At 45.9% G+C, this 27045-nt stretch overlaps 2 protein-coding genes across 4 annotated transcripts in view; both read left to right on the top strand.

The window, feature by feature from the left end:
* The window catches only part of FAM219A (family with sequence similarity 219 member A), a 55059-nt gene extending 45430 nt beyond the window's left edge, over positions 1 to 9629 (top strand). Inside the window, exons 3-6 of one of the 2 annotated variants that reach the window (XM_081930060.1) lie at positions 5006 to 5108; positions 6553 to 6633; positions 7440 to 7494; positions 9326 to 9629. In XM_081930060.1, coding sequence (XP_081786186.1) covers positions 5006 to 5108; positions 6553 to 6633; positions 7440 to 7494; positions 9326 to 9481 — 395 coding nt within the window. In that variant the 3' untranslated portion in view covers positions 9482 to 9629. Of the gene's footprint in view, positions 1 to 5005; positions 5109 to 6552; positions 6634 to 7439; positions 7495 to 9322 lie in introns of both variants that reach the window. The other variant, XM_081930059.1, reaches the window with a different exon arrangement.
* An 11146-nt stretch (positions 9630 to 20775) lies between these two features.
* The window catches only part of SPMIP6 (sperm microtubule inner protein 6), a 29583-nt gene continuing 23313 nt past the window's right edge, over positions 20776 to 27045 (top strand). The window contains exon 1 of one of the 2 annotated variants that reach the window (XM_081929989.1): positions 20776 to 21099. In XM_081929989.1, coding sequence (XP_081786115.1) covers positions 20965 to 21099 — 135 coding nt within the window. In that variant the 5' untranslated portion in view covers positions 20776 to 20964. The remainder of the gene's footprint in view (positions 21100 to 27045) is intronic. The other variant, XM_081929991.1, reaches the window with a different exon arrangement.

The raw sequence follows: 27045 nt of genomic DNA, 5'->3' as shown, positions 1-27045 counted from the left end.
GGATATCGTTTATTCATGCTTGTAAGGCATTTGTGGATATAATTAAAGAGAGCCTGGGCAAGGGGTGAGGCATTGAGTGATGGGTTTTGTAGCCATTTCACTGCTGAGAGCCTGCTTTTATATACACTGGGAACAATTCGGAGAGAACTATTAATGCTTAAGGCTCATCAGTCTAAGCACAAAACTTTCTTTGAATTGTAACCGTGATTTATCAACATAGGCTTTAGAAATGTCATTTTCAAAGTTCTGTTTTTGATATGTTTGTTTTGATGCTGAGAATAAAAGAAGCGTTGACTCTCTTTATTCAGAGTAGAAATGAAGATGCTGAGACCAAAGTGTTGTGTCCAAATCAATTTTTTAAAACTGCTAGATCAAGAGCGTGGTGTAGCTTGATAAACAGCTTTAACCCCTTTTAGGAACTCTTAATTGTTTTGGAGAGAAAGTAAGAAGCCTCATGGGTGCTGTTTAGAATTGGCTTCTTTCAGCAGGTTAACTGAAGTGATAAAAAGCAATAAGAACCTTGAAGAAAAATGGAACAACATAATTTCCCTAAATACCAATCTATTGATCTGGTTGCTCTGATGTGCACAAATAGAGTTTTTTAATTTCTTCTTGGGAAACTTAACCTTATTGGCTTTTTCAGAAAGTGACTTTGCTGCTGCAGTCTCCCAACTTTTTAGGATAGGCTATCCTGAAAAGGAAAATATTCCCCCATTTGGTCCTAGCTAATTGAGGGGTGGAGCAGAATGCAACAGCAGACTCTTCAGGCAGCTCATCCCCATCCCTTCATTTGCTTCCCCCCACAAATGATTCTCAAAGCAGCTCATAGCAATAAGAACTACACATCACAACAGCATCAGCAGTCAGTTGGCAGAGTGCTGCCTTGGGTGTGTCTTTGGAGAAGCAGGTTGGGAAACATTAAGAATTATGTGCTGTTAGGCAAGAAAGAGCAGCTGTATGTTGGGTCCCATGTGCTTTTATTTATTTATTAAAATTCTATACTGCCCTTCACCTGGGATCACAAAAAAATACATAGCATCGTAACAAACAAAAACAATACCCCCTCCATCCCAAACTTGACTTGTGCAGTCACATACCAGTTCCTTAGTCAGTTGTAGTAATGCTGTGCTCCACACAAGGGACTGAGCAGGAGTCATTCTTAGTTGGCTCAGTCCTGTCCTATCATGCCAGTGTGTCCAGAACAGAGTTTAGGGTGGGGCTATGCAAACGAGAGCAGGTTTGGTTTTGAGTTTAGGGTGGGACTATGCAGTTCAAAAGCACCCTTAAGTGCAAGTAGATAAATAGGTACCGCTTTATAGCGGGAAGGTAAACAGCGTTTACGTGTGCGGCGCTGGTGCTGGCTCGCCAGCTGCAGCTTCTTCACACTGGCCACATGAACCGGAAGTGTCTTCGGACAGCGCTGGCTCCCAGCCTCTTAAGCGAGATGAGTGCGCAACCCTAGAGTCGGACACCCTAGAGCGCAACCCTAGAGTCGGACTCTAGGGTGAGCTCCCGTTGCTCGGTCCCTGCTCCTGCCAACCTAGCAGTTTGAAAGCACATCAAAGTGCAAGTAGATAAATAGGTACCGCTCCAGTGGGAAGGGAAATGGCGTTTCCATGCACTACCCTGGTTCGCCAGAAGCGGCTTAGTCCTGCTGGCCACATGACCCAGAAGTTGTACGCCAGCTCCCTCAGCCAGTAAAGCGAGATGAGCGACGCAACCCCAGAGTCGGTCCTGACTGGACCTAATGGTTAGGGGTCCCTTTACCTTTATGCAGATGAGAGCAGGCTTGGTTTTGAGTTTCGGATGGAATTATGCAAATGAGAGTGAGACTTGGTTTTGTGTAAATGCAAGTTTTAAGTATCCCTAAGCAACAGATGGGACGCGGGTGGCGTTGTGGGTAAAACCTCACCGCCTAGGACTTGCCGATCTTCAGGTCGGCGGTTCGAATCCCCGCGGCGGGGTGTGCTCCCACTGCTCAGTCCCAGCGCCTGCCAACCTAGCAGTTTGAAAGCACCCCCGGGTGCAAGTAGATAAATAGGGACCACTTACTAGCGGGAAGGTAAACGGCGTTTCCGTGTGCTGCGCTGGCTTGCCAGATGCAGCTTGTCGCGCTGGCCACGTGACCCGGAAGTGTCTTCGGACAGCGCTGGCCCCCGGCCTCTTAAGTGAGATGGGCGCACAACCCTAGAGTCGGACACAACTGGCCCATACGGGCAGGGGTACCTTTACCTTTACCTTTTTAAGCAGCAGATGGTCCTCCTCACCTATGGGAAAGAGGAAACCGTCATCTAGGAGCCACTGCAATAGGAAGGGCAAAGCCTGCTGTCCCCCTATCCCCCAACACTGAATGACTTAGGAAGGGGCTGTTGAAGTGAGTTTTGGCACAGTGCATGAACTCCCCCCCCCCCAATTGTCATAATGATGGGCATAGTACCAGGCCAAACAACATGTGAGGTGGTAGTTGTATTTTAATCCAATTTCCCCCTTCCCTGCTATGTTTGCTATTTGTTTTCCTTTGGAAGGCATGGAGGTTATAATTGTTGGCCTGATAATCTTATAACCAGGCTGAGCTATATTGATGAGATAACTTTCTTATCTGTGCAGAGCTCAGACACACACGCACCCGGCTGCCTCCTGGGTGTGAGGCAGGGAGGGAGCAAATGTTCTGCTCCAGGCGGGAGATGAGATAGAAGATGCCTTCCATTTGAAATTTATTTCCATTTAGTCTTTGTTAGGCAAAGTGACTAGCTGGGATTCTGAATGGAGGAATGTGGATGGGTGTTCAGTTGTGGTTGAATAGTATAGCATTATTAGTTTTTTGTTTGGCTACATATTGTATTGCATTTGAGTTCTGTTTTGTACACTGATAGTCATTTGAATGTAAAGCAAATAATATAATATAGCTTTGTAGGAAGCGATTAAAGCATTTCCTAAATAAAAATAAGTCAAGTAAGTTGCTCTGAACTTAGTCGGTACGTAGATCAGTGAGGAATTAAGTCTGGCAAGCTGCCTCATCATCATGGTTGCTCTTGCTTCAGCTAGAAGGGGAAACTGTCTCTTATAGTATGTAACCGGGGTAGGGGGTACAGGCATGACTGGCAGCACAATTTGGATGCAGTTCTTGCCAACACAAATCACTTTACTTCACTGACTGCCATCCCTTTTATGGCAGGGCATAATGAAGGGTACTCTTCTCGCAGGGCTGACCCTCCTGCATCATGCTAAAAAAACTAAATGCTGTGCTTCTCCTCTGAGTGAAAGGCTTTAAGCTGCCAACAAAAGAACATAGCAGGTCAGGAAACAACCGTGGCCTTTCGCCGTCCTTTTCCTGATGTTGAATTGCAGACAAGCGCAAGGCTTTGTAATTCCCTGAAGGCCTTGCATTGCCCTTCCTTTCACCTCCTTATTAACAAGCCACGCAGAACTGTGAGAACAGGATGCTTTCTCTCTGTGTGTCTCAAACCAACCCTCTCTTTTGGTTTACCATTCTGTTTTCATCTGCTTGCATGGCACTTACAAATTCTTCATATGTCGCATTTGTTTGGAGCAAAACTTTACAATGCTGTGTGTTGAGCTGTCAGTCAAATGAAATGATGTGCTATTGTGTGAAAATTACCTAAGAATCCATGTTGCTTTTGTAAGGTGTGTTAACTCTGCGTCGGATGTGTCGCATGTGACAACGCTTCCTTGAGACCGACACGGAAACAGCCTTGATAGATCGAGACCTTACAATTATTTCTCTTTTCAAGTATTTTTTATTATAATGTAGCTCACAAATACAGATTAATATAATACACTAAAGCAACCAACACCAGTAGAAGTAGTGCTGTTCGGCAGGTGTCCCTGACCTTTTTTTAAAAAAAGGAAGTCTCTAGCCCTCCTAGAAAGTAAGGTATAGGGCAAAATGTGCAGGTACCTCCTAAGCAATTTCTATGTTCCTGTTGCTATAGACCAGGGATGTCCAACAGATTGATTGCGATCTACTGGTAGATTCCTGCGATGTTTTTGTTGATCGTGGTCGATCCCTGGTCCCCTTCTGGCCCCGCACTCCATTGTTGGAGAATGGAATATGGAGTTTACAAACCGAGGCTGTTTTTCCCCCAGCGATCCTTTTGTTGCTGTTTCTCTTTCTCCCCAAAATACTTAAAAAATGTGGCATTCCCTCTCCCTAAAATAAGCAAAGCAACTTGCAACTTCATCTTCCCCCTTCTCTAAAAAAACCTCAGCTGTGACCTTAACCCCCAATAAATAAAAGGTGGCTTTTCCCCTCCGTAAAAAAAGCTCAGCAACTTTGACCTGAACCCCTAAAAAACGGGGGTAGATCACTGCCAGTTTTTAATTCTGTGAGTAGATCGCAGTCTCTTGGAAGTTGGCCACCCCTGCTATAGACAGCAACAACGTGTGGGGGTAAGTAAAATCAATTTCAGGTATTTTCCTCCAGCCCAGGACCAGCAGTGCAGGGCTAACCTCTCATGGAGGTTATGAAATGTATCCTACCACCTCTGAAATGACCCTTGGAATTATTAAAGTAAGCCCGTAACTTACATGGAGGTTATGTCCCGGAACTTATGCCTAAAGCCAGAATCATGTCGATTCAAAACTCTTTGGGTTCAATGGCAGGCAGGGTTGCCAAAGTCCCCAGTTCCTTTCCATCCCCCTTCTAAGTTTATAAAGCTGAATGAACACACATTAAATGTGCATAAGTTGCGGGTTTACTGTATTTCGCAAATAGTGAAATGCACCATTTCTGTTCTGCGTGTCAAAGCAAAGCTTTTGTTTGGTCACACTGGAGCCCACATCCAAGCAACAAAAATCATAAGACCCTTTTCCTTTGAGATTGCAAGCATCCTTTGTTTCCTTGCCCACCAAGAATGTGGAAGTGGTAGGATGATTTTCAGAGAACGGGATTGATAGTCTGTGGCTAACCTTGCTTTAATTAATCAGCGTCAAAGGAGAAGCAGCCTCGCTAACTTGGATGTTAATGTCTGCCTTCCTTCTGCAGAGAAACAGAGGGAGCTGGCTCGTAAGGGGTCCCTGAAAAATGGAAACATGGGGAGCCCAGTTAACCAACAGCCCAAGAAGAACAATGTGATGGCACGAACAAGGTAGACCACTTCACAATATTCAAGTGCTTAATTTGTAAACCATACCAGTGGACTTCAGTTTGGGTAGGCATGTCCTTTTGTTCATGCAGAACTCTTTTGGGAGTAGAGTTTTGTCAATAGCCACTAGCTTAGAAAATGGGTTAAACGACTCCATAGTTCTGCTTGAGTTAAGAGGTAAATCAGCACCTGCTGATATAATTGTGTCTGCCTGGGAAAGAGATCAATTGTGTAGCTTTTCCCTAGTATAGGTAAGAGCTACAAGTGAGAAAGCTGCAAAATGTCCAGCCTTTTGAAGCAGATTTCAGCTCCACAAGGATGGGAAAATATTACCGAAAAGGGTTTCCTGTTCCACTACAAAGGTCAAATTAATTTAGCAATTTAAGGGCAATGTTAATTCCAATTATGCTGTTGTGATTGTCACTGAATGTCAGATATTGCATTTCATTGCCATTTGACCCCACTGTTTACACACCCCACAACTGTGTTTTTATGAGGGGGAGGAAGGGAGGAGACACACACACACACACACACACACACACACACAGACACACTGTGGGCAACAACTTTGTGTACCTGACGATGTGGATTATAGTCCATGAAAGCTAATGCCATAATACATTTTTTGAGGTACTCTTTTTGTTCCAAAGTGTTTACAACAATGTGAAGGTTTGGGAAGAATTTTGAAGTGTGAGCATCTTCTTCAGTCATGGAAGCTCCTTTGTGGTAGTTTGTTTTTTGTTTTGTTTTTTACAAAATTCTAAGACAGCTTAGAATTCAGAAAACCAAACAGTACTAAAATACTATGTTTAAAAATAAAATGAACAGATAACACCATTGGAGTTAACTAGTTTTAAACGTCTAGATATTAAGAAAAATATTGATGTGATACATTATTCTTTTTGTAAACTGCTTTAAAGGTGTTTGGGTTTTTTTTACAGTCAAGTGGTATATAAATTTTATGGAATAAATAAATCCTGGAAGGCTCCAGTAGGCGAGCCTTCTGGAGAAAACATTCCATAAGTGGGGAGCAAACAAAGATCTTATCAGTCAGGTTCATAGAGGAGGCAGTTCGTCAAATATACAGCTTCCAAACCTAAGAGAGTACCAGATTACAGTAGTCTAATCTTGATGCCTTGAGGGTTACTCAGATTGTAGTTGGAAACAGGGGGCTATGTACTACTCACACCAGTCTCCCCTGTATTCTGTAAGGTATCTGGATTCACTAGAGCTGACCATATTTGCCAGATGTTTCATGCTTCCTTTTACAGCATCCCTAGAACTAGATTTCTCTCAGCAGCTTCTACCTAATCTCCACATCCTGCCATACTAGGTCCTCTGATATTCTGAAACTAAAGGAACAGCTTCACACACCCTTGCTCCTTGCTGAACTTCTGCTTTCAATGTTTACATGGTGACATGTATAATGTTTTCTTTTTAATTTCAGGCTGGTTGTTCCCAATAAAGGCTATTCCTCATTAGACCAGAGTCCTGATGAAAAGCCATTGGTAGCACTGGACACAGACAGGTATAGATTCAGATGATTGCAGTAAAATACAGTTGTTCTTTTAGAAATCTCCTGAGAACCTTTTCCTATTTTACATACCACTGTGATCAAATCAAATTTGCCCGGCCAGCATGGCAAAGTTTCTCAGTCTCCAGAGCTAAAACATGGAATTTTATTTATTGTCTGTATTTCACAGGAGGGATTCAGTTGCCTATTGGGAAATTAAATCCAGTTTAAGTGGGTTAAAATGCTTGTCTCCCTAACACAACAAATCCATTTGCAAAAAGAGCCTGACTTCTTGCGGATAGCAAAATGAAGTCAAAATGCATTGAACAGTGTGGAATAAAAGAATGATTAACGGGGAGACCCCATAAGTAAATCAGGATGCATGCTCATTGTTGTATAATTTCCCTGCAAAAAAAATGTGGGTGGTCATTAAAAACCAGGTTGTAATCTAATTTCCACATGAGCGTTGTGCAAGTAGCTCTGGAGGAATGCTCAATAAACAGGTCCTCTGGAGGTGCCCAAATTTCTGGGGGAGGCCTGCCAGTAGCCACTCCTAGACTCAGGCACAGTGTACCTTCTGAATGAGTGTCAGGTGTGAGGAACAACAAGAGAAGAAAGGCATCACCTGGCATGCCTTGCTTGAGTGCTCCCTGGAGGCATCTGGGTGGTCACTCTTGGAAGCAGGTGCTGCTGTTGGTGGATCCTGCAAATCTGCCTTCATGTTCACTCTGTGAACAAGAGTGATGTGGTCAGTGAGCTCTGGAGGGTCCCTCTCACTCACTGAGTCCTCTTTCCTCATTGCGCTTTTTCTTCCTCTGCAGTGATGACGACTTTGACATGTCCAGATATTCCTCCTCGGGATATTCTTCAGCTGAGGTGAGTTCCTGTGCCTTCAATTCATTCCCCTTAGTAAGATTTAGAAATATTTTTCTCTTTCCCGAAGGGACGCAAATTTCTGACTGCTGTTTTGACAAAGGCAGTATCCCTTAGTGGTGGTTTTCTTTCGCTGAAGCAACCAACCCACTGAAGCAACCAATTCTGCAGCCCAAATCCAGAGAGTGGCCTGAGAAGACCTTTTATAGAGTTTTATCACAGAAGTGAAAGAAGCCTAAGGCCAACACCTTGATGTAGCTCATTCAAATCTCAGGTGTTACCAAAAATGTTATTGTCAGACTACCGTATTTTTCGCTCTAAAAGACACACTTTTTCCCTCCTAAAAAGTAAGGGGAAATGTGTGTGCGTTTTATGGAGCGAATGCAGGCACTGCGCAGCGCTCCCTCTCGCTGTTCTAGCTTCTGGCTTAGCTGCGCAAAGCCTCCACAGGGCAGTGGGATGAAGGCACCCCTCTGCCCTGCGGAGGCTTCACGGGCTATCCCAGAAGCCAGAACAGCTCCACACACTCTTTAAAGGGAGCAGCCATCACTAACAGGCTATCCTTCTCCCACCTTGTAGAAAAGCCTGCTTTAAAGAGCGCACGGCTCTTGGCTGGCTTTTGCGGGAGGTGGGGGGAAGGGACAGAGGGCAGCTTAGCCGCCCGCAGCCTCTTCTGGGCGGGGGGGGGGCCCTTCATCCCGCTGCCCGGGAGAGGCTTCGGCGGCTATCCCAGAAGCCTGAACAGCAAGAGGCTATCCCAGAAGCCAGATCCCTCTTGCTGTTCTGGCTTCTGGGATTCAGAATATTTTTTTCTTGTTTTCCTCCTCCAAAACATAGTTGCGTCTTATGGTCTGGTGCGTCTTATAGAGCAAAAAATACGGTATTTCACAACTTGCCTGAACAGCAAGAGGCTATCCCAGAAACCAGATCCCTCTTGCTGTTCTGGCTTCTGGGATTCAGAATATTTTTTTTCTTGTTTTCCTCCCCCCAAAACTAGGTGTGTCTTATCATCTGGTGTGTCCTATGTCTTGTACTCTTGTATCCAAAGTAGACAAGTGACACATCAGCTCAATGTTTTCCGCTTGCAAATGGGAATTCCACCATCACATGCCCGCTAAATCTGCTCTAGTGATTCCTCCAAGCCTCTGGAGCAGTTCTGAGGAAGACTCAGGGTGCACGCTGGGGGTGAGGGTGTCCCACCGCATAAGTGAAAATCCTTGTGCTAATGGGGCATGTTAGTTGGATTACACACACAAACCCAAAGCAGAGTTGGTAATAAAAATGAGTAACTGTCAATGAAACTTTGGCAACCATGCTTAAATTTCAAGTAAAAAGTAAGTTAGGAGGCCTGTAATGATGATAATAATTTTGTTACTTAGACCCCACCCATCTGGCTGGGTTTCCCCAGCCACTTTGGGCGGCTCCCAGAAGAACAATACAAACACCATAAAACATCAAACATCAAAAACCTCCCCAAACAGAGCTGCTTTCAGATGTCTTCTAAAAGTCAGGAAGTTGTTTCTTTCTTTGACATGTGAAGGGACATCAGTAAGTCATGTTCCATATCCATTTGGTTCTCTGGTAGCAGGGCTGGGAAAGATCTTTGCACCAGTAATTTCAACCTCACCTGGTTAGGCCCTCCGGCAGAAGGATTTCCTTCTCCGAATTGGAGAAGCTGTGAATTGAACTTGACATCTTGTGCAGAGCTGTGGCTTCCCTCTTAGCACTTGTCTCTTTCAAAATGGACCAGGCCATTGCCGTTCAGCCATGTTGGGTATGGGAGATGATGTTGGACTGTCAGTTCCTTGACTCGTTGACTCTTTGTCTGCAGCAGATCAACCAGGACTTGAACATCCAGCTGCTAAAGGATGGCTACCGGTTAGATGAGATCCCAGATGACGAGGACCTCGACCTCATCCCTCCGAAGTCGGTCAACCCCACTTGCATGTGCTGTCAAGCCACCTCCTCCACTGCCTGCCACATCCAGTAATGAGGGAAGCCTGGCAAGGGTTGATCAGTGCTTTCCACTATAACTGTAAAACTTAACAGCCATTGCTTCCTCCTATGGTAGGACGTGCACCTCTTTGTGTTCATGGAGCCAGGAGAAACCAAAAAATAATATATATATATTTTATTCATTTTATGATCCTCTTCTCATTTTTATTTTAAAACTACAGTAAGTGAACCAGATACGGCTCCTTGGTCTGGAAAGCCCATTGGATCCCTTTGGACTTGGGCTCAGCTTGTAAAATTCATATATAGGAGTTTGGAGGGGGTGGAGGAGATCAGATGTGGCTGCTGCAGTGAGCCCTCCCCAAGTTCACTCTAGTGGGCAAGAGTTGAAATCAGAGTTTGAAACGCAAATGTCTCTGGCCAGAAATGAAAGAACGAGCTGGAATCAATCCTGGGGAGCCTACGTCTTCTGTGATGGACTGGCCCTGAATAAGGAGGTGGGATCAGGAGTGAAGTACAGGAAGGGAAGATCTAGTCAGCTCGGAAGAATCAACATAAAAAAAAATACTGATTATATAGATGCAAATGGCAAGAAAAGTTGCATTTGCAACGTGCTTCCAAATAAGAAGCGTTAAGCAAAGGATAATGCATTGCACAGCCTAATAAGAGAACATTTACTGAAAAATCAAGTCTACCCTTTTTTGTCCTTTGCTTGTGTTTGCAATCCTGAATACCAGCCTGTCATTGTAAAAAAGCAAAGCAAAACACCATGTAGTTTATCAGGTTTAAAGTGTTGCCTGAAGTTCCCATGAATGGGAGTTGAGAAGCATTTGTATGACTTTTGAGACAAAGTCCGCGTACCCATACCCTTTTAATGGCAACGAAAGAGATGCTTTGCTGTTGGCTGTGTGCCCCTGCCTGCATTAGCGGAATGAGATTTTTCTGGCTCCAGGGACCACACAGGCTGTGTTGGTCAAGCTTCTGCCCTTTCGTGGCCTGGCGTTGTGTAGAGCTAATCCCAGAGGCTGTGTGTGCTCTGCGCATGCAAGAGATTGATCTTAAGGTGTTGGCTCACCCAAACACACACCCAAACTCGTGAGTGGCTCTTCAGCTCCCAAGAGCCAGGTGTTTTGATTGCCACAAAGTGAAACTTCTAAGCCAGGGAGGGAAAGGGACCGTCCTTGCTTCTGCTGCTCATCATACAGTGCCTGTGTTGCTGTCTTGACACCAGCATCACATTGCCATCATTGACAGACTGGTGCCTGGAGAAGTGTCCCATCAGTTGTCAGCATGGCTAGCCAGTTTGGTGCTTTGGGAAACTTTTCCAGCATTTGTATGGCCACAGACCATCAGTGGTGATGGAGGCATGCAGGAAGCAAATTGGCAGATTTGATTAACCCCTGTATTACTCTGCTTGCTGACTCAGGTTGTGTCAAGCTTTGTAACAAAACAGGTGAGCTCTTTGCCTTTAAAAAAAATATGATTTGATACTCTACCTCTTTAGAGGGCTCTATTGGCCAAGCTTCGAACGCCATAAGCACACGACAAATTAGTTTGCCCCGTTCCTCGGAATGCCAAGTTTTTTGCCCCATGTAGACTTTCCACTGGAGCTGTGCTTGTGAATTGCCACAAATCTGTTAGAGAACAAAGAAGTGGGTTGCAGTCTCCTCCCATCCAATGCAGTATTGTCACCTGGGGAGACTACATATCCCAGTATTCCATGCAGGTCGTCCTTGTGTCAATATGCAGAGTGATCTCTGCTCTTTCCAGAAGAGTATTGGTTGAAAGGCCACTGTCACTCCCATTTGTTGTTCCAGAACAGGAGAAATAAGGAGCAGGAAGGGTTGCAAATGAAAACAAAGATTGCCTCGTTGAGATTTGGGGGTAGGGAAGTGCCACCTGGATTTTGGGTACTGAGCTAGGTGTTTGAAATTAAGGGAGATTGCAAAGACCTAAACGCAGCAACAAATGAGCTGCAAGTGGTGAATGGCAGCCCAGCAGAGACTGAAAACTCTGAACTTGGAGTGAAACTACCTTATCAGAAATAATACCTAGGCCTAGGATGATTGATTTCGAAAACACATTTTAATTCCTTTTAAGAGCTTCTTCCCAGAGATTAACTAATCCATATTTAATTTGCACACAGTATTTTAAGTTGATAGTGCGCAATCCCTAGTTTTTATTTTCTTACTACTTCTATTTTCCACCAGCCTTTTGGATTGTGACAAGAAGGGCTGTGCTTTGAATTTAACCTTTTTCGTGTGTGCATAGAAGAGATGAGATTTGAAAATATTTGTCCTACACGTTATTTTACTTACCTGTGAGCTGTTCCCCCTGGTGTGTGCATTCCACAGCAGTTCTCTTTTCCTTCTTCACCAAAATCCTCAGTAGTGGCACAATTTTAGTGAGGTCAGTGCAGAGACATAAAACGGAAAAAAACAAAAAAAAAACCTTTTGGCTTCTCCTGGCTCCTAGGCTTTGTGTCTGTATGTTTTCTGAGGAGGGGGGTGGATACAAGAGTGGGGGAGAATAAGTGATGCGGTGTTGCCATCAGGAAAGCTGAATGTATTGACTGAAGCCCATGCGGCTGCCACAGAAAGCTTGCCAACAATCCTGCTATATTGCAGTTTCTTCGGGCCATCTCACACAATGCACAGAGACCAAGCTGGGCATCAGTTCAGCCCACCACAGCACCTCAATGGGCATATCAGCCTCGGCCAAGCTGGTGCCATCCACATGTTGCGGGACTATAGGCCTCCATCAGTTCTAAACAGCACATCTTTGTATAGCCCAACTGCTGGAGGGCACCTGATTGGCGAAAGATGATATATCTGCAGCACGTGCTTCCTGTGTTTGCCTCCAGACTTTTCATCTTCGGGTTATGCTTGAAAACGGATGTGGCAAAGGGCCTTCTAAGAAACTTGAAGCAGCTTTATAGAAATTAAGGAGTTTACATTATGGCTGCCTCTCAGTCTCTGCAACATGCAGGCCTTGGCTCTGAGCAGTCATTTTTCCATCTTTCACATTTTAGCTTCAGATTTTAAAGAAGGGAAGAGACACACCCATAGGTTGTGGGGATGTACCTAACTGCTTCCTAGCTCTGTAATTCAGGTGGGGGTGGAAGGAAGAGAACATACTCGGGAAGATTCATTTGCCTTTTGGAAATCCTGAAGTAGGAAGAGCTTGCCACCCCAGACAGTCCTGTTTGGGAAGAATTTGTTCCAGTTGGATCACACTCCCCATGAGCAGGATGGTATTCTGGAAGGAAGAGGATTTGGTGTCTATAGATATTTTGATCTCAAAGCCTTTCTGGACTGCCTTGATTTACATTAGAGCATCAAATAGCATAAAGGAAGGGCCCGTTTTCACTTGTGGCCATGCAAATATCTGCTAGCTTAAATGCTGCAAATGTACATTTAACCTGCAAGCCCTCATTAGTCATTCAGTCTTAATTAATGGTAAGCTTATGTCCTCATTTTGAATGCACTTGGATATTGGCTTCTTGTTTCTGGTGCTGTTGGGGGGAAATATGTGAAATGGGGCATCCCTTCCCACAAGTTGCTCTGGGCAATATTCTGCCTGTCGGGCATCTCCCTTCCTCTCCCCACAACCCAAAACCTTCTGAAGATTTGAAGCAGCGGCTGATTTTAACCAGGCTTCCATCCCAAGGTGTATTTCTACCTACGTACCCACGATATAAAGTCTCAGCCTCCACAGCTGGTGGAAGTTCTGACTTTTCCTGCTGCATAACGTCTAAGGGCCATATTTTTTTCATGCAGTGGAGCTGTGGATCCTACTCTTGGGCTCTAGGGTGCTTCCTGGAACGAAAAGCTTCTTACGGTAGAAAACCCAACAGTGCTTGCAGCCAGATTGAAGTGGGTAGTATCTCTTGGCTCCACCTTGAGGGAAACCAATGAGTCTTCTAATCAAAACAGCAGGAGTGGTTAGCTGCTTTCGTCAAAGAGACCACAGAAGCTGTTCCCAGTCAGTGGGTACAAGAAGCAGAAATTGCTGATAAAAATAGTCCATCTCTCCCAGGACACCAAAAATTGTATACAGCAAATGCATTGCTAGAATTGAACAACTTTAGCTCAAACAATGGAACTTCTCATCTCCCCCATGCCGCCACACCCCCCCCATATGCTCTGGGGGTTCACCCAACCCTCCAGAGCATTTTTTGCGGCCCGGAGAACGTGATTGCAGTAGTACATGCAAGGAGGAAAGGGAGTGGAATTCCTGTTACATGAGCAGAAGCAATTGCAGTCATGCAGCGACTTCATTGAATACAATCCCAGCATTCCAGCTTCCTGCAGCGACATTGGAATTGATTGCATACATAATGGCAGGTTGCAGCACAGAGACAAAAGAGAGAAGGCAGTCTGGGCCCCTGCAGGTAGCTTGGCCAGAATGTCTTCTGTGGGTGGCCGGAATGGCGTCTCTGCATTCCTGCGGCCCATGCTGCTCTTGACCTCTCAGCAGTGCAGCCTCCTGAACAGCTAGAGGGAAAGACAAAGAGGGACAGTGAACCCCCAGGGCACAGGAAGTAGGAGAACAGAATAACCAGCAGGATCCTTGGGGTAGCCAGCACATGAGGAACATGAAAATTCCTCCTTTCTTGTGTGCACAACAAACTAAGTTGCAATATTCAGTTCTCTTGTATTTCAAGCCCCTTCTTGAGTCTGTTGTTATTATTATTTTCTAAACCTGGCGGAAATGTGGCTACTCTAAATAGATAATGAAATATGCCTTGTTGCATGTTACTAATTTTTGGACATGGCACTATACCTTTCAGGTCTCCTGTTCTTTGCTTACCCCCTTCCCTCTTGTGCTCAGAACTTGGTAATACCTGGATCCTTTTTGCTCTCAGCCTCTTTTCATACATACAACAGGACTGGAAGAGTTGCTCCATTACACCCAAAGCATGGCCTCACAGTCATTTTACACAGTCGTACCTTGGAAGTCTAATGGAATCTGTTCCAAAACATTCAGAAACCAAAGCGTGGCTTCTAATTGGCTGCAAGAAGCTCCTGCTGCCAGTCGGAAGCCCTGTCAGACGTTCTGGTTCCAAAGAACGTTTGCAAACCGGAACACTCAATTCCAGGTTTGCAGCGTTTGGGAGCCAAAACACCTGAATACCAAGGTGTTCAGGATCCAAGGTACGACTGTATTGAGGATTCCTGTAGGTTTGCTTCATGTACATGAAGTTACATGTAGACATGTCATTTGGGAGCATGTAATTGTTTTTGTCTTGCACAAAATATGTCAAAAGTGGCTTCTGAAAAGTAAAGCCACTTTGTAGGTTTTGCTCTTCTGCATTCCAGCACCTTAGAGTCTCATGCGGAAGGATTCCGTCTGCATAGCAGGCAGCTTCTTGCAGATTTGCCTCCATCAAGATTCAAGTAAGTCAGCAAACTGTGGCCCTGTCTTGCATTCTGGGACCTGTAGTTTTTCACCAAGCCACTTCTCAGAGTCGGTGGCTGCTTCAGAGTCTGTGAATTGCAGTTTACAATTTCCTCTTTGCATTCTTCATCATCACTGCAATTCTTTTAATCCGTCATATCAAGTAGACTTCCGCTATTTTCCGAATCCCGCACTTGTTTGTGCCTGTAGGAGAGACCCAAGGGTTCTTCCAGTGGTTATCTTTAAGGGAAAACGGAGCTTAGTTTTTCAACTTCATGATAGACGATTTGGCTGTGACACAGCTGTTTCCATAGCAACAAATTATTATCTAAGAAGTCGTCTGACATCAAGGGAGACCAAGATTATGATACAACTCATTAAAATTCATGCTGGAGACAGGCTGATGCTCTGGGAGAAATCTCACATGCTGAAGGGATGCTCAGTCTCACATGTCTGTGCTTTCCATGTTACACATCCGGACATCTGATGCCTTCTTAAAGATGCCATCTTTTAGGGCCTCTGCAAACTCTAAATAAGCCAGTCTCTCTGGTCTCTTTGGTCCTTGGCTCCTTGTGAAAAAAGCACTGAGATTACTTTATCCATTTGTCACACACCTGAAACTTTTAAAAGAAATCCTAACCGCTTTCTGCATCAGTTCCATCCCTTTTCATCACAACCTTAGCACACATGACCTTGTTGGGACTGCTCTGATCTGTGCTCAACAAGAGTGAACATCTCAAGGAAAACTTAACGCAAAGCAATGACATAAGTAGGGGTCGGTCGGTCGGTCGGTCCGTGAGGGATGTTTCTGATCCCACAGGAAGAGGGAGGGCTACATCAGTACCCAAAATGCAGAGCTGGCATTGAGAGCCACCAACGCTGCTTGGTGCTTTTAACTTGAGAGCTAAGTGAGCCGGTAACTACCGGGAAAGAACCTATCTCTTGTTCATTGGTATTACACAGAGGATACTATACAGATGTACATTTGGAGATCAGTAAGGACGTAATCTGGTCATGCCAAACTAAGGATCGCTTGACTGTTGTGGAGTGAGTGGGGGCAGCCCTCAGCTGCATTGCTGGAGAATTCCATGTAAGCTTTTAGAAGTACTTGATCTTGCTGTGCCCTATTCAAAACTCACCGCTGGGGGAGCATTCAAGCAGAGCATTGATTGCCCTTTCCTCTTGGCTTGACATGGTTGTACAGTGCTACCTTGGTACTCAAACGACTTGGCTCCCAAACAAATCAGCTCCTGAACGCCGCAAACCCGGAAGTGGGCGTTCAGGTTTGTGAACGTTTTTCAGAAGTCGGACGTCCGACGCAGCTTCCACGGCTTCCGCTTGAGTGCAGGAAGCTCCTGCAGCCAATCAGAAGTCGTGCCTTGGTTTCCAAGCGGTTTCGGGAATCGAACCGACTCCCGGAACGGATTAAGTTTGAGAACCAAGTTACCACTGTACTTCAAAACAAGCAGTCTGGATGCAGTCTTCCCTTGGCTTAAGGGATTCTGTCTCATCTTAGTTGATCTTTGGATCCTTGCCCTTATACACTACTGACTGCTTCTGTCTCCCTTTGGGTTGCAGTCTCCACTCTGTGTTGTTCTGTGTTCCTGTCCTATTGGAGGGAGGAACCAAACTCTCTTTCTCAACTGCTTCTGTAGCTGGGAGCAAGTGCCAACAGGTGACTGCTGAACACTCTGCAGCTATTAGACAGGCAGGGAGACAGGTTGTCTGAGCACTGTCTCCCGTTGGGCTTCTTGTTCAGTGATGGCAGCTGTTCTCTGAAAACTCTTGGATCTGTCACAAGCACAGCCAGGAGTCTCTTCTCTGCCTGGCTGAGCCCACCAGTTCCAACTGGCATTTGCAGCAGCTCTGGCAAACTGGGAGATACTGTGACATGTCACGGCACCCTTGAGTAAAGCTCTGTGTTGTACGTAGGCAAGATCAGGGTCCCTCTATTTATGTGCTGCAGTGAGGGGGTTAGGTGAAAACACAAAATCGTAGGACGCCATGCCACATATCCCCCTCTGTTTCTAAACAAAAGTTTAGAGAGAACTAGAGGAGTTGCAGGCAAATAGGGGGTGATTGAATGGCCGCAAGAGCCGTACAAGTGTAATTTAGTTGTCACAGGTAAACCTTGGTATCCGTGTCCAGTGGTTAGTTCTAGACTCACAAGCCTTGTTAAATTGCACAAATCCATCATTCACACCTTGATTTTTCACAGTTAATGTTTTCTTTCCCACTCGCCCCCCAAACCTCCCCCCCAACAGTCCAGGTCTGTTCTGTTGAAATGGCCCTCCCAGTTGGCTCTTTCCTAACCTCACATTTCTGGCACATTTCAGGGCCTGTCCTGAACACCCTGAAACAGCTGCCCCACACATTCCAAGAGAGACACGCCACAGCGCAGTGATGTGTTGGAGGGGTCTGGTGCGCAGTTCCTTCGTGGGTGCGCATAGAAACATGGCAGCCACACCAGCTGCTTGGGTGTCTTGTGCGTTCGGTGGTTGCCGTGGCTGCAAGTGGCTCTGTGGGACATAAAAAGTGGCTACAAATTGTTTTCCACTCCTCACCCCGGCCAATCCTTCACTCATGGTTGTTTCTTTTAACCTGTGTTGTAGCAATTACCTTTCTGGGAATTCTTTCGGAAGTCTTAGTTGATCTGTCTGTGGCTTTTGGGCAACCTGAAGCTCACTACCAATGGCGGATGGGTAAGATCTGCCCTGACCTTTTTTTGCGCACACGACAATTCATTTGGGAGAAGTGGAGGGGTCCTGCCCATGGAAGAAGCTCCCAGGAAGCAGCTGTTTTCCTTTTTATTTATTTTGCGGAGGGCGAGGCGACCTTCGTTTTTTCGTTTTTACCTTTTTGCACTATCTGCTGAACCGCGCCTGCCCTCCACTCTGCTCCGTGGCAAAGTTATCAGGGCTGCTACATCAGGACGTGATGCTGTTCTGGTACAGCGGACATGATCCAGTGCATGACTTCTGTGTTCTCCCTGTAATATGTGCCATGACTGATTGTGTGTAAACGTATTTGCCGAGGAAGTGGTGTCTTCGAGAGAAAGCAGTCTTAGAGGAAATGCGTCTTACCTGTGTCTGTGCTCCCAAACTGGAAAAACATCTCTTTAAATGCCAATCCTTTCAGGAGTGTCACCTCCTCGGAACTGTGTTCTGCAGGGCCAGAGAACCTGGATGACTGGGCATCAATTGCTGAGACCCTTCCTGCAGGAGGAGCCCTTGACATACATTGCTGATCACGAGCCAAGCTTTGAATTCCCACCAACGTCTGGCTCTTGGGTGTGCCAGACAACCAAAAGTGAGATGGGTACTCAGTCTGAATCAGCCTTTCCCAATCTCAGCTGGCTGGAGCTGACGGGGAATTGTAGTACAGAACATCAGGAGGGCACTAGCTTGGGCATAGCTGGTCTAAACTATTGATTGATTGGAAATCCATGTTGGGTGTTAAAGCTTGGCTCTGTTCTGCAATGCTTTGGGAGACACCTATTGCCTCGCTGCCCTTTTAACCTTGCCACAGAAACAGGTTTAGGGTGGTGGAGTTGGGACTCTCTCCTATTGGTTTATGCCCACTCATAGTAAGCCAGCCTCCGTCTTCTAGCAAATGTTTGTCTTGACTTTTGCTTTCTGATTCAAACGATGTAGCACAGTCCTCATTTTCCCATCATGTAGAATACTGCCTTAAACAGATCCGTTCAGTTGTGTATTATTTTATTATTATTATTATTATTGTTATGATTTACCAACAGGTTTATGCATTAATTTATTTTTGAAATGTGGTTTTTGGAAGACATGAAACATGTATAATATTTTTTTAACATTTCCATTGCAGTATTTATCATTGTTACTGGATGTGTGTAGTGTAACAGAATTAATATTAAAAAAAAGCATAGATATGAAACCTGCCTCTGCCGCTTCATTGGGTGTCTCTCAACCACTGGGGAAGAGGAGAAGAGGATGACTTTCTTCCTGTAATTCCAAAAATCTGTCAGCAAATAATATAAAAACCTTTTGCTTGCTTTTGAGCCTAAAACATGATGCCCAATTGCCCTTCCTGTCATAAGTGCGCAGCTTCTCCAGTACCTAACAGGTGTGTGACCTGCTCCTTTTAGCTCGCTTACCACTTTCTCAACTGCCCCATTTCAATCATGTTCATTTTCTGCAGGACGTACAACCTCCATATTGCCAGGCCATAGGTAATATTTACTGCAATGTAGACGGACCTTGCACATCTGTTAACAGAAGCTGTCCTGATCTTGAACATTCCTTGACTAGCACCCTTCAGTAGTTAATCCCAGGAAACTTGTGAGCTTGAGGGGCTTGCATGCGACAGCCTAATTTTTAACCCATGACAGATGTGCATTACAGACACACTTTTAACCCGTCTCACAACACGGGTGTATGGTCTCTAAAGGAAGCTACATGGCAGAAGGTTCTCCAGGGGTGCTGTGTGGCAGAGCATTTGCAGGAACCTGGCCCTTCCACAAACAAACACCCCCACTCCATCCCATTGTACGCACTGCACAGAGAGACCAAAAATGGACTCGCGAGGCTGGAGTTTGCTATTTCCTGGCAAGCCTTGCAGCTCCTAGCTGCACCTATTCCATTTGCAAAGCAGCTGCCCTGAGCGGATCTCTGAAATCTAGTTAAGCTGTTGTCGCACTCTGTACAGGCCCAGTTCTTGAATCATGTCCAAAGCAGGCTTCTCTGTGCTTCCGATCCAGTCAATTGTGTCTTGTTTTTTCGCACATATTTCTATAAAAATATGCATCTGTGCCTCGTAGCAGAGATGGGAGTAGAAATAGGGACTCTCCTCTTCTTCTTCCTCCCTCCCCACCCCAGTTAGCAGTTTGATTTAAACCATTGATCTTCACTCTTAAGGACCGGTTCAGAATATCCTTTTGCAGTGCTGTTATGTGAATATTCCAGCAGTGAGGGTCACTTGTGCACCAATTCCACAGCAGGGAGCGAAAAACATGCTTCGATCCGGATGTGGACTTCCAAGTGATGCTTAGTGTCATTGTGCAGATGATTTCAAATGGTGCATTAAAGAACTTTGGGGAGTCCTCGGTCAGAAGATGAGCAATAACTGACAAATTTCCCTACCAGAAAAATTGTTTGCTATTACTGATCATCTGTGATAGAAAGTGCAAGGGAGTGTGTTGTGCTCTACTGTGCACTTGCAGAATACACCTGGGTAGGTGGGTGTCTGTACCCCGTGACAGCTTAAGTATACACCATAGGATATGCTTCTACGCTCTGCAATGTAGCAGCTGCTCTCAAGAGGTTACTTTGCAGACGACTTGATGTGCGAAGTTAAAAAAAAAATTGCAAAAGCCCATTAGTCCCCACAAGAGGGAGCATTTTGCAAACTCACAGGCTCTGTGCTCTGAAGAGGAAGGGCTGTGCAGATCCTTCCTCAAGCAAGTGGACGCCACAGAGCAGCTTTCTCCCATCCATTACCTGCCACAGTCTTCTCCTTGACCTCACTTTTCTAGGTCTGCATGACCCAAGTGCTTTTGGATAGGAGAGATTCTGCTACAGGTTTTGCTAGCATCTCGTCTGCCTATCGCGACAGTGACTTCAGAGCTTAAAAACAGTGATAAACAGGAGAGTATGCAATGTGCAGCTAGGAAGTAGTGGGAGGGAGAGAGGATTTCCAAGGCAGGACTCCTCCAGTGGGAGAGGGGGGCTCCCCCTGATTCCAGGGGGCGGCAAGGCGCAGATTCCAAGCCAGCCAGCCAGCCCCCCTTGCCACAGAACCAGCCACTTCTCCTACTCAAAGCCTTTGGCCCTTATCCCCATCATGCCTTTCTGGGCCTTCTCCCCCCACTTCTGCAGCACTGACCCTGCCAACTGTGACATCACACGTGATGCAAGAGGCTGGCTGCTGGGAGGGGCTATGACCCTCAAGAAAAGCCACTCACCAATTTTGCCCCACCGGCATGAAGAGCCCCTCTCCCCTTCTGACCAGTCACGGCAGCAACAGCTGGGGGGAGATCCGTGAACTCGATGAAGTTGAGGCTCAAGACGTCCCTTCTGATGAAGTGTACCCCACCAGTTATCCCAGTGACTCCCAAGTTCTCCAAGATCTGCCAGTCCCTGAGTCAAGATGTTCCTCTTCGCCAACAAAACCAAGACCCCCATCAGCACCTACACGGACTCCTACAGGGCTCCGAATACCATGAAGAAGGCCTACGATGAGGCTCCGTTGGCCCTGTGGAGTGAAAACAAGTTCCTGACGCAGGTACAACCCTTGGAGGGGGGCGGTTTGGTCTAAAGCAGCCTTTCTCAACCTGTGGGTCCCCAGATGTTGTTGAGCTACAACTCCCATTACCCCTATCTAGCAAGGCCATAGCTCAGGGATGATGGGAGTTGTAGTCCAACAACATCTGGGGACCCACAGGTTGAGAACCGCTGGAAAGGAAAGGGGAGGAGGAGGCATGACAGAGGTGTGTAAAATTATACATGGCACAAAGGAAATCGTCTGTATCCCCTTATAACACTAGCAGCTCTCCAAGGAACGAGGGCTAAACCCCAGAGCCTAGGACTTGCCGATCAGAAGGTCGGCAGTTCGAATCCCTGCGACGGGGTGAGCTCCCGTTGCTCTGTCCCAGCTCCTGCCAACTTAGCAGTTTGAAAGCATGTCAGCGCAAGTAGATAAATAGGTACCACTATGACGGGAAAGTAAATGATGTTTCTATGCACTTTGGCTTCCATCACGGTGTCCCGTTGTGCCAGAAGCGGTTTAGTGCTGCTGGCCACATGACCCGGAAAGCTGTCTGTGGATGAACGCCAACTCCCTTGGCCTGAAAGCAAGATGAGCACCACACCCCTTTGGCTGGACTAAACTGTCCAGGGGTCCTTTACCTTACCCTTACCTCTCCAAGGAAGCTGAGTGTTGCAAGATCCCAAAGAGACAAAAGGCATTGTCACACAGTGCATGGTTAAAAGTAGAGATGGCCACCAACTTGGTTGGCTTTGAAAGAGGATCGGACAAGTTCATGGCAGAGAAGGCTCTGTTGTTGGCTATTAGCAGGATACTCTGAATACCAGTTGCTGGAAACTACAGAAGGAGAAAGTGCTCTTGTGCTCCCGCTCTGCTTGCACACTTCCCATTTGAGCCTCTGCTTGGCTGCTGGAAGAAAGGGCACTGAACCCGAAGGGGCGCTGGTCTGATCCAGCAAGAGCTCTTGGGTAAAACTCCCCTGTGGCAATAGTGCCTCTGCACAAAGGGGGTCTAACAAGGCTTCCTGGCTGCAAGAGATTCAGGGGCAACACAGAGTTGCTGGGTCTCCCACCGTGTCCAGCCAGGTGCCCCAGGGAAATTTGTACAGCAGGTTCCTTACCTTTGTCGCTATTTAAATTCATTTTGTGAGTTTGAGGTTGCAGCTAGCAATGGGGGGTTAAGGGGATGGAGCCAGAGGCCTTGCAGGGGGGAAAAGAGCTTTGAAGAGAGTTATAATGAGAAGGAAGGGAAATTGTGCATTAATAGGCTTTGAGAGGAGCAATCTTCCCCCCGAGTTTTGGGACAAGGTGGGCTCCACACCCAACTTGAGCTTATGACAACAGGCATGAATAAGGCACTCATCATTAATTTTATTTGTATCCTGCTTTTCCACAAAAAGAACAGTGCTTAAGGGTGGCGCTGTGGGTTAAACCACAGGGCCTCTTGGGCTTGCCGATCAGAAGGTCGACAGTTCGAATCCTCGCAACGGGGTGAGCTCCCGTTGCTCGGTCCCTGCTCCTGCCAAGCTAGCAGTTCATAAGAACGTCAAAGTGCAAGTAGATAAATAGGTACCTTCCGGCGGGAAGGTAAACGGCGTTTCCATGCGCTGCTCTGGTTGGCCAGAAGCGGCTTAGTCATGCTGGCCACATGACCCGGAAGCTGTATGCCGGCTCCCTCGGCCAATAAAGCGAGATGAACGCCGCAACCCCAGAGTCGGCCACGACTGGACCTCATGGTCAGGGGTCCCTTTACCTTTACCCACATGGCTTATAACAGGAGTGCACCAACTACTGGAAAAAGAATTTCATAACAACGTAATAGCAAATATCACAACATTAAAAATCCTCAATGTTTCGGTACTATAAATGTATCAAGCTTGCATTATCAACATTCTATGGCTCCATGCCTCTTGGCAATAGCAAAAATAACAAAGGAGCTTGGCCGTGGCGATGCTCAGAGCCCTTCTCCTGAAACAGCCTCTTGTAACGTTTCCAAAGGGGTGGCTGGAAAAAACTCACGCCATGATATCGCTTCCATGCGCGTGCCAGCTTAGAGAGATCTGGCAGCTGGGGGCTTGGGGGCTTTTGCCGTTTGGCCTGGGGATCCCACTATGGCAAGTCTGGGAATGGGAGAGGGAGCTGGCTCCCCAGGAAAAGATGACTGATGGTTGTGTGAAAACACCAAAACCTTCCTGGTCTTTGGTCTGTCTTTGGGAGAGCGGCGCCCTCTGCTGTGTAGATGGCGCACAGGCAGTAAAAATTAAGTCTATCTCCGAGGCGAAGCTCATTCAGAAAAGTGGTTTCTGTCCAAGGCTCTGTCCCTAAGCTAGTTTCCCAGCCTGCATGCTGCCAAACCACCATCACCCCCAACTGGTGGTACACGATGCAGTGCTCCCCCCCCCCAACGTTTGCTAGGTTTCCATCGTGCAACACCTGTCTCTCCACTAGTACTTATTTATTTCGTTTAGTTATTACATTGATATCGCAGCTTTCTAGATCATGCCAGAGCCCTACTCCCAGAGCCAGCACCCAGGAAGGCATGAGCCACGCCACCCTGCCCAGTTCCTCCCAGTTCCGCCGCTAGCCTCAGTGGGGTGGTCCAAGTCAAGCAATGCTGCTCCAGCAACCGTGCACTTGGCGGATAACTGAAGTCTTATAAATAAATAAGTATATAACGAAATTTTTTTATAATGTATTATAATTTTAAATACATTTTACAATCAATACATTATTCTTTTTAAAATGTATTATACAATTTTTAATAGTTCAATAATGTATTTAAAAATCTATTTTTAAGTAGACAACTTTGACGAATATTTATAATTTAATTATAATTATAATTAAAACTTCTCCATCTTCTTATTCTACTCTTAAAAAAGATGTATGCTTGTGAGAAAGCCACAATTGCTCATAAGCCACTATTTCTTTAAAAAAAAAACCACCAAATTTTATCCTCATTGAGCTATATGTACTCCTCAGGTCTAAGTAATATTCCTGGCCTAGTCAACAAAATTTTAAACAAATGGCCACATCTCCATCAATTTTTCATCATTTTCAAAAAAAAAAAATAGTGATGAGATAGCCAACACACTTATCTTTGAGGTACGTGTGGTTTTAAATTTTGGCAAACAAGATTTCAAACAAAAACTCACCAACGTTTAACAGCATGAGAAACATGGTCCAGCATCACATTCACGGCGCCCTGGCTGATGGAGCCTTGGTCGCCTCCACCTACCCGGCGCCCGTTCCGCGCTCCTCTGCAGAGCCTATCGCAGTCCCCGCTCCAGACGCCAGGAAGCTTTTCTCTTGCGCTGCCAGCCAGTGCCCCAGGGAATCCACCCACCACCGCCTTTGCGCCTCCACATTCGCCTCAGTGCATCCCCTACAATTGTAAATATGCTGACAGAGGCCCCCTTTGGAATCGGAGGCCCGGGCCAAGTAGCCCATATGCCGCCCCCCTTCTGTCTGGGCCTGTCCTCCCAAACCCATTGCACGTGTATTCTTTACCCGTAGATGCCTTAGGCAGTATTGCTTGCAGTTACTGTAATTTTTGCTCTATAAGACACACTTTCCCCCTCCTAAAAAGTAAGGGGAAATGTGTGTGCATCTTATGGAGCAAATGCAGGCTGCGCAGCTATCTCTGAAGCCAGGAGAGCAAGAGGGATTGGTGCGCACTGATCCCTCTTGCTCTTCTGGCTTCAGGGATAGCCACGCAAAGCTTCTTGAGCGCAGCGGGAGCGCTTCTGCCTCTTCGCTCAGGAGGCTTTGCGTTGAGGCTTCCTGCTTGCTGTCCTGGCTACTGGCTTAGCCACGCACAGCTTCTTCCGGGCAGGGGGAGCCTTCATCCCGCTGCCCGGGAGAGGCTGCGCATGGCTGTCCCAGAAGCCAGAACAGCAAGAGGCTATCCCAGAAGCCAGATCCCTCTTGCTGTTCTGGCTTCTGGGATTCAGAATATTTTTTTCTTGTTTTCCTCCTCCAAAACATAGTTGCGTCTTATGGTCTGGTGCGTCTTATAGAGCGAAAAATACGGTATTTCACAACAACCCTGTAAGGTAGGCCATAGAATCACAGAACCGAAGAGCTGGAAGGGACTCAAAGGGTCCAATCCCCTGCAATGCAGGAATCGCAGGAGTGGGTTGTACTGGGCAGCCAACAAGCTAGATATTTTATATATATTTTTGTATATCCTCCCCTTTCTCCAATCTCGAGCCCAGGGCAGCATAGCATCAATCACAGGTGGGGAACCTCAGGATATCTTAGGCCTGACAGGGGTCCCAATTTGATATGCAGGGCTGTTTCCTTCCTTCTACGCTCTCCTCCTTGCAGGTAAAGCCACCTGCTTCTTCCCTTGCAAGTCCAGCTTGAATTTTGCACTGTTTAAATCTTCTACCCAATGCCATCTGTGCTGCCAGAGTCAGGCCCACTCAGGAGTTCCCGAGTTCAGCTGACAGCAGCTGAAAGGAGCACAGTATGTCATAAACAAAGACCAAAGTGCTATAACTTGTCGGATAAGTATCAAATTCAAACCACACAATTAATTTAAAAACCATTAATGGCACCGACAACCCACATAACCGCAACCCCAGTGTGGTGCAGTAGTTAAAGTTTCAGACTAGGACCCGAAGATATAAATGCAATTAACAAACTAGCCCCAAAGACTGCAGATTTCGTGACCCAAATGCCTCAAAAACTGCAACCATGCTATGCTTAAAATAGCAACCATGGGGGCATTTTTCATAGTTTGTGTGAGTTGCCATTTGCTTATTTGCTAAGTTTATACACTGCCTTTCATTTGTGAAGGGCTATTATTAAAAAAACAACAACAGTAAAACAACTCAAAACTCCACTCAGCCACAAGATGTTGCACAGAAACGCCATAAAACAAAGGCAGCCACGAAATTATGCAGCAGAAATAACATTTGCGTGTCTACGTTTTAGTTTACTGAATGCATTATGATGCCAAACAAGCCCAGGAAGATGGGGTAGACGAAGGAGCATACATTAATGTGGTTAAAGTTTGTACGTATTTCAAAACTGGGAGGGGAAACCTATGAATAGCAACTGCTCCGTGTAGCAGTAACTGGGAAGGGTGGTGAGCTGACTCCCGTGCCTTGCAGACTTGGCCTTGAATCCAGCTCCCCGCTGCGGTTTTTAAACAAAACGAAACAAGCAGAACTCCTTATCTTCATCAGCAGATGTCCACAGACAAATAAGGCGGATGCGCTGAATTATCTTAGCTGCGGAACTTGTTTCTTGTGACTGTGTGCTATATAGTCAGTTGACTCAATGCTGGGCAGGGTAAGGAAATAACTTCCACAGTGGTTCAAATTTTTAAGGAATGCTTTGACCTTAAAAGCACGCTCACGTCCTCCTCTCCGACCCCCCCAAATTTGGGAAGCAGCGGTCTAGTAGGTCTTGCACAGAGCAGGTTTCCTGCCTAGAAATAGAACAGTCCAGACCAGTCCCAAAGCTGTGACTGAGAGCACAGGCAGGAGGCTAATAGGTCATTTTAGCAAGGCTGTCTCATAGGGGGAGCTGTGCCTGACTGCTCTGGAGGCTGGTCCATGAAAATATATAATTATTTATTGACTGTTCGTTTCATAAAATTTATACACCACCCCTTGGTTATAAAAAAAAAACCACACCAAAAAAAAACATCAAAACATTTGACAGAAAGAACGAAACAACAAAATTATAAATAAGAAAACTTAACAACAATCATGGAAAGCTTTCAAAAAGCTAAAACAGCAGTAGGCTAAAAAACAGATTAAAAATCGCATCAACTTCCTAAACTTCTGGGGAGGCTCGTCTAATCAAGGGTGTTATTATCAGGCACCAAAAAAGAAAAAGAAGTTCAGTGAAGGTCACTAGCTGAAATCAAGAGGCAGGGAGTTCCAAAGAGTACAGGCTGCCCAATAAAAAATTCTTCCAAATGGCAAATGGGAATTATTTCACCAATCAAAGT

The sequence above is a fragment of the Podarcis melisellensis genome (genome assembly GCF_964234715.1).
Source record: "Podarcis melisellensis genome assembly, chromosome: 11".
Taxonomy (NCBI): domain Eukaryota; kingdom Metazoa; phylum Chordata; class Lepidosauria; order Squamata; family Lacertidae; genus Podarcis; species Podarcis melisellensis.
The sequence above is the reverse complement of the archived record's forward strand: the minus strand, read 5'-3'. Positions and strand labels throughout refer to the sequence as shown.